At 31.0% G+C, this 8,358-nt stretch overlaps 1 protein-coding gene across 1 annotated transcript in view; it reads left to right on the plus strand.

The window, feature by feature from the left end:
- Positions 1-938, plus strand: part of LOC125654622 (uncharacterized) — a 1,919-nt gene extending 981 nt beyond the window's left edge. Inside the window, exons 2-3 of the mRNA XM_048884614.2 lie at positions 345-563; positions 693-938. Coding sequence (XP_048740571.2) covers positions 345-563; positions 693-938 — 465 coding nt within the window. The remainder of the gene's footprint in view (positions 1-344; positions 564-692) is intronic.
- The last annotated feature ends 7,420 nt before the right edge of the window (positions 939-8,358 follow it).

The following is an 8,358-nucleotide window of genomic DNA, read 5'->3' on the forward strand; positions in this document are numbered from 1 at the left end:
GGTTAAAAATTTCTAAATCCCTAAAGAATGTAAAGTTTTGCTACATTGTACTGATAAATCACAACCGTAAATATTCAACATTTTCTTAGTAGCTTTCAGATTTGCACATTTTCTCACCATAACCTTTGGCTGAAAGGGTACTTAGTCTCAGCTTGCTCAGTATCTTTTTGGTTGTTTGTTTTTAATAAAGGCAAACATATAATTGGTTTACAAAAGACATGACAACATTAAAGAAATTTATGCTTTACTGCTTTTCATGTATACAATTAATCTTTTTCTTTTGTTTGTTTTGTGTATACTCACATTGAACTCATTTATTTAATACCTGTTGTTATGAATTGTAGGAGGAAGCTACACGTTTTGTGACAGTGAAAAACGAAGACAATGTAAAGGTGAAGAACATCTATCTGGAAGACTCGACCAAGAAATGCAAGATAGCATTGTGGAGAGATCTTGCTGATCAGGCCATTAGACCAGGGGACTACGTGGAGGTGTCTGACTGTATTACAAACACTTTCAGAAATGAAGTGTCCTTATCAACTACCTCCAGGACAGCAATCACTGTAGGTTTATCTCTTTATCCATCAATTAATTATCATAACTTATTATACAGGTTTTGCACTATGTCCTACAAATCTTAAAATTTGTGATAAATGCACAGTTTTGCAATAATTTTTTAATTTTTCAAACAGAAAACAGAATGCCCAGAAGAAACGGTTATAGGGGAAATTGAATCTGTGTGCGTTGAAGATGAGACCACTGCCACCCTTTTACTAATAGATGATCGAGTAGTGACAGCACCTTTGAAGTCTCTGCGAGATGCCTTCCCAGAGTGCAAGGAAGACAACATTGAACAGTATCTCATTTCCCTGTGCCGCCCAACCATAGTTGTTGAATGTACATTTAAGGGAAGTTACTTGCTCTCTATGAGATTTTAGGTTAGGTTTTGAAACCATGTCCATGTCAGAATATACATTTTTAGATAGGAAAGTATTCTTTTTTTTAACTCAAAATGCATATCCATATTATTTCCAAACACTTCATTTTTTCCACTGACATGCTGCTGCATTCACAACTTTAAATTCTGTTTTATTTATTCTTTGTGATCTGTTTTGTAGCTTTGTACTTTTATTTCTCAGGTGCATTTTTTGGGTAGCAATTCCCTGTTCATAGCTAATTGCATATTTATGATGCTTTAACTTATATCACATTTGACTTGTCCATCATGAACAATTTACATAGTGATGTATGTTTCTAATGGTGCTGATTTTTAAAAAAATATTTACACTTTTTCTATTTCTCAAACAGTTTTTGCATAATAACAATGTGCCAAATATTAAAAGTGATATGACGTTGTGTTGTAAAGTTCATTACATTTAATGGTAGTTACTTTTATTTCTTCCAAACTAAATTTAATAGTATTTTGTTATCACTATACTCCAGATGAATCTTTGATCAATACTTTACCACTCTTGCTGGAACAGCAATTCTTCAATACTTGACCTAAATCTGTTGCAAAAAGTTTTGTATACGTGGTCACACTTCATTGAAAGAAAATTTGTCACCAATGCTCCTTAACTTTTGGATTCAGCATATTCAAATAAGCTTCTTATGTTGTGAAATGTATGGTTGTTGTTGGTTTCCTTTTCTAATCATGCTGATTATAAAACCTAGAAAACATTGTTTCATAATGTGTGTTTTTTTAGATATTTATATATTTTGTAGAATTTAAGGATTAGTTGTATGTATGTATGTATATATGTTCCAGAAAGATATACAAGTTATATTCAATGCTTGCAAATACAGATACTATCGAATCCTGATTCCATGTATTCATATGCTTTTTTGAGGTAGACAGTGTCTTCTACATGTAAAATTGTCTTTACAGCCTGTTTTGTATATTGCTGGACTTTGCTCAATTTTCATGATAATGAGAACAGAAAGGAATTTTGTGCCTTTTTTGTTGTTGTATTTGAGTAGATTTAGATTATATGCTGTTAATATGTCTGTAAATTATATTTTTTCTCCTCTTAATCCATAGATTAACTGGTAAATTTTTAAGTATCAAAATATGTTTTGAAAATGACTGATGTAATCTGAATCTATAATTAAAGGTAACTACATGTTTGTGAGAATTGTAATTTTGTCCTTCTAATCTGAAAACAAACTGGTTAACTGAATGTACGAGTAAAAAACATGTTGAAAAGTATGACTGGAACTGATTTCAAGGTAAACTACATCTTTGTGAGAATTGTAATTTTGTCCTTTTATTCTGAAACTGGTTACCTGAATCCACAAGAGAGAAACATGTTGTATATGACTGTAACTGATTTCAAGGTAAACTACATCTTTGTGAGAATTGTAATTTTGTCCTTTTATTCTGAAACTGGTTACCTGAATCCACAAGAGAGAAACATGTTGTATATGACTGTAACTGATTTCAAGGTAAACTACATCTTTGTGAGAATTGTAATTTTGTCCTTTTAATCCAAAAGCTAACTGGTTACCTTAATCTATGAATAAGATACATATTGTAAAGATTGACTGGAACTGACTTCTAAGTTAACTACATGTTTGTGAGATCTGTAATTTTGTCATTTTAATCTGAAAACAAACTTATTACCCGAATCTACAGGTAAGAAACATGTTGTCAAGATTGATTTGAATGATTTCAAGGTTAACTACGTGTTTGTGAGATCTGTAATTTTGTCCTCTTAATTTTTGAACAAATTCGTTGTTACTTGAGTCTTCAGGTTAGATACACATAAAAAATGAATGCGACTTTTTTTTCAAGGCTAAGGACATGTTTGTGATCATTGTAATTTGCTCTTTTAATCCACAAACAAACTACTTGCTTCAATCAACAGAGAGAAAGATGTATATAAAAAAAAGACTAAATTTGTTTCCAGGGTTAACTACATGTTTGTGATAATTGTACTTTTGCCATGCAATCTGTAAACTGTTTTTTTTTTAAATATACACTTAACAATTATGATTGCAGTTTTTTCATGGTTAATATGATCATACATGTGCATGTACTTTAAATTCTTTTTCCTAATCAATAAAAACAATTTATGTTAATGTGCATAGCTTTATAATTGCTTCTTGTAGGTAGTACATACTTTTCTAGTTTTGAAGTACATGTATTGTAGTGTTGCACATTGGAAGCAGGCAAAGTGGGACCATGATTACTTTTGAAAAGAGTCAATTTTCATTAACATGACTTCCCCCATGTTACTATGACTATTATCTTGTAAATAAAAGTGTTCTAAATCTGGTTTATTGTGTATGTTTTCATTATATAAAAGACTTTGGCTAATGGTTAATAAACTGTTATAGAATGAAAAATTGGCAATCATTGAATAAAATTCACTATCATACTTTGTTAGTACACTCAAATAATATTTGAACTTATACATATGATTCAAAAGGATGCCTTTTGCATACATCCCACACAAAACTCTTATTTTAAAATATTCTCTGACTAAATTCTCCTGTTCTAGAAATGTTTTGCCACCCTCTGCAAATGAATATTAAAAAAAAAATTAAACCTGTTCTTGAAAACATTGCAGTGTAGTGTATAACCTTAAAGCCCGGCTTTCAGTACTTTCAGTACTTTGATTTTTAAAGTGCCTATAGATCTATGGTCCTGTCCAAATGTATAAGAAAAAAATCCGCGAGGGCTACGATAATGTAACTAGAAGGAGTCTAATCTCATACAAAGGAAATTTTAAAAAAAATAATTTCAAAGAATTGAATGAAGCATGTAAATTTATGAACGTAAACACCGACTTGCAAGATTTGACGCAACAACATACAATATGAGCGATGGTCAGTTTCGTTTTGAACAATATATTAGAGAGTTTATAACTATAAGATACACAGTAATTCACTTACTCAACGACTGGAAGATTCTCCTCAGAATATCTGCATCAACTGATTCAACTCTGTTCTCGATTCATGTTCAAAATGTTGTTTACCGGTATAACATTATGGCGCCTGTCAATATCAACTTTCGCGGTGCCTGGAATCTGTGCAATACCCCCCAAAAAGTGCTATACCCAGAAAAAAGTACACTATACCCAATACTGCGATAATATACACAGGATATCCTCTTAGATGGGTTGAGAAATGGTTATCTGGAAAAAATGGTACACTGAATTGGTACCGTTACCGTTATACAGCCAATTCATAGAAAAATCCAATACATCCGGCGCCATTTGCCGGCGCCATTGCTTGTGACGTATTATAAGGTATACCACGCCCGATCAAATTAAAGACGATGATGTAGTTTAAATGATGGTGGGTTTTTCTAAGTTTATAAATTCAAATGTATGTATATTTTTTAATATAAGTTGATGCCCCATCACCTATCATTTTGTCACCAACATGAATTCAATGGATTCTTAATTATTTTTTCTAATTAAAGATCATGAATTTAACACCAGTATTTGATTATTTCAAACACTTAACACTTTTTAATCTCAAAAGCAGGCATGAGTATGTAATTTAAGTGATTAAATATTTTTTTTGCAAGACAAAATGTATTCCTTACAAATTGTTTACACTATAAGCTATGTATATTGCTTATTTACCGGGGGTGGGGGGTGGGGGTGGGGGTGGGCGTGCACCACAGGTTAAACAAGCAATTAATTATAACAATGAAAATAAATAACAATCATTCGGAGGTACTGATACTGGCAAAGTTAACACTTCTGCACTGCACACATCTATAATTACATTTATACATGAAATACTAATTGTAGACAGGATTTAAATTAAGAACCTGATATATTAGATGCGTTAACCCAACTGTTTCAGAAACAGCTGAAAATGATGTTGTTGCTTGAATACATATAAAACTGCAATCAAATCAGTATAATTATAGTTCAGTAAGTACAGTATGCAAGTATAAAAAAATATGCACATGCAGGCTCCTTTAACGTAGTATTTGTTTTCTCTTTTTTAATTGTTTTATTAGTACATACCTATTCCATTTAGAAATTCAATGAGAATTTTTAAAAGAAATGATTGCCATAACTGGAAATTAACATATATTTATCCATTGATATGTAAACATAATATACAGTACTAGGTCAGAAGTAAGTTCCCAAAGAAAATGTCCACTATATATTTAATACAAAACCATATACTTTTCACCCAAAGTCAATAAAAGCGTGCAATTGAGGGTTTCAAAATCACGGTTTATCGACCATTCAAAATATATATGGTAACATGCCTTTATTAATGGTAAATATCTGTTGAACACTCACCTCAAATTGTTTCAAGTTAAGTATGACAGATTTTTTTTTAAAGTAGGTCAAAGTATGGTTAATTTTTCGAGATTTTTCTCACATGTAACCATCGTTACCGAGTCCTTGACATGATAATATGTAAGATAAACATTAATTTTCCATGTATTATTCCATAACTTGTATTGGAATTGACTGAGTATATATTTTTCTAATTTGCGAAAGACAATAAATACAGGTTTTCAAAGAAAATATTTAATCAACACAACAAGAAATTATCTGCTGTAAAAGTCAGCAATAAGATTTTAAGAGCGCAAAATAAACGACTAGATATCACTTTCAATATCTTTGAAATGGCAGAAAATAAAATTGATTAACAAATATTCTCGAACAGTTCAATATGTAGGAAACATGAAAACAAAAGACTAGCAATAGATATAGAACGATAGCTTTTATGTATGTAAATGAAGTAGCGCTATAATTATGTAACGTATGTTTCAACACTTACACAACAGTACATCCATGAAAATATTATGCCAAAACGATGTCATCATCAGTTATTCTTTACGATTGATGTTGCAAAATCATAACGACATCACTTAATTCAATGGAAATACCAATTTTAATAGAAATATAACGTAGACAAGTAAAAAAAAAATACCAAATGTGTCTTTTCTTCTGAATTTGTTAATTTGCAATAAATATGCTATTAAAACAAAAGTAAAAGATTGATGTTTCGCTATTCAAATGCTCATGATTCTTATAGAAATAACAGACACATGTTTTGAAACCTGGATTGCTCTTTGTAATAATAAACAATGAAAGTAACGTATGTTTCTTATTTTTCCTTTCATTACTGTAAACACATCATTTCCATTCAAACAATGGAAAGAAACATATTTACCCATTTCTAACAATATGTTTACAATAATAATATAAAGAAAATGTTTAATTTCCCAACATTTTGATTAAATGTATACCGAATCTTATGTTTTTGTTGGTTATTTTGGAATACCTTTCCATAGAAACTGTCAGTATAATCCACCACGCGGTGTTATGAATGAATATTTAACGTGAACCTTAAGACATAGATGTCCCCTATTGATTTTGAGGTCAAAAGGACAACGGTTAAACTACTCTGGACATACGCTATTGTCCGTTGAGAAGTCTTTCCTTGATAGACATCAAACTTGAAACACTGGTGACCCCTTATGAATAGATGACCCCCATTGGATTTCAAGTCACAATGTCAAAGGTCATACAAAATTACTCAAATGACCAGTTGCTTAAAAGTATTTTGAGAGACAAAACTTACATGTATCATTGTGGTAGCCTTTGACCGGTAGTTAAACCTTTATTTTCACTGTCTATACAGACATTCTACCTTTTCAGTATTGCCACAAGGGGAGCATATAATTTTATTTCTAAAACATTTTTTCATGGTTGTTCTTATGTTTTAATCCATTTTTTTTCATGGTAGTTATTCTGTACATCTGCTCTCACAAGCGCCATTTCTGAAAAAATAAATAAATAATTAAGAACAAGTAGAATAATATTACGTAACGGAATTCCTGGTAACATACGTTACACTCAGATAAAATATTTTTTAATGATTTCTCTATAAGATTGCATAGAACAATCATCAGAGATTAATCCCTTCATTTCTAAGGTATATTATGAAAAGATGCTGAATTCTAGCAAATTGATAAATGTAGAGTTGCATAGTTACATGTATCATAAATAGGACAGTAGCAGAAAAAAACATGGTCTGTATTTCTTGCAGAGGATATCTGTATATGTTGGTGAATACGGGAACAATAACACATTTGTTTCTTCATAACATAGTTGATATTCAACAAACATATCGTTAATGATGATATTTTGTCAATATGTAGTTCAATATTTGATGTCTAATCAAGCATTTCATTAAGTAGCATACGTTACTTTGAAAAACGTATGTTACCAGCGTTCTACTCAATGTAATTCTTACACCAGAGGAATTTCGAGATATTTGGAATACGATATACATTCTTTGATATCAGAAGAACAAATTCAGACCAAAACATTCCATCTGCTTAATCAATATTGTATATCAAACATTGCAGTTGTTGTAACAGTACTTACCGTAAGAGAAAATTAATCCTAATTCTCAAAGTTTAACACGTATTGACTTTCAAACTCAAATGTTCATAGTAGACATTCATGTCGTATACCACATCATGCAGACAGAGAGCAAAAATACGCGGGAAATTGTGATATCATTCCTTTTAATTAATTTCTCCGTAACGAATGTTACATCACGAATGTTACATCTTGACACGTTTGTCAAATTTCAGACCAACCAATGACTTCTGCAAAAGAAATGTTTATATTTTCATTCTCTGTACACTACGAGATTTTCATAAAAGGGGTAACATTTGCTCTGCAAATACGTTTTCATAAAAAAATATTGTATCGTATGTTACATTTCTAAAATCAGAATGCAAAATTTTGAGAAAATGATGACTTCTTCTCAATGCCACATCCAAATATCGCTTGATGAATATTTTCCCAAAGTTTTTGAATATTTTAGCGCCAAAATAGATCAAAAACATAAAGATAATACGAAATCTTTGTTCATACATTGGGTGTTTAATTGACCCTATGATCACATAATATAATCTGGCGACATGAAGTAATATATACACCACTGCTTAAAATCATACGCAAAAGGTGTTAAACTTTTATTGAATGAAAATTTAGGAAATACAAATGATATTAACGCAAAGAAAATTAAAAAACACCCTCTCAGATTTTTATATTTGCTTGTTCAATTTTAAAAACTGAGTCGGCGACAGTCACGTATGTTACAAAATTAGGGTATCTACGCTTCCTACCAAGTTTATAAGTAAAGGGGAAATAAAAAGTATACCATGCCTAGGGAGGCTATGGGTCCATGAATGTATAGCACACAAAATATATGATTTGATATAGCTTATTTTCTAATAAAGTGCCGGCGACATCGATTGCACGCTTTTATTGACTTTTAGTGTTTTAAACAATTTTTCTGACCGCATTTCTTCATCTATTTTGATGAAATAAAAAGCACTGATCTCAGAAGTATTCA

The sequence above is a fragment of the Ostrea edulis genome, chromosome 7 (genome assembly GCF_947568905.1).
Source record: "Ostrea edulis chromosome 7, xbOstEdul1.1, whole genome shotgun sequence".
In the NCBI taxonomy this organism is placed as follows: Eukaryota; Metazoa; Mollusca; class Bivalvia; order Ostreida; family Ostreidae; genus Ostrea; species Ostrea edulis.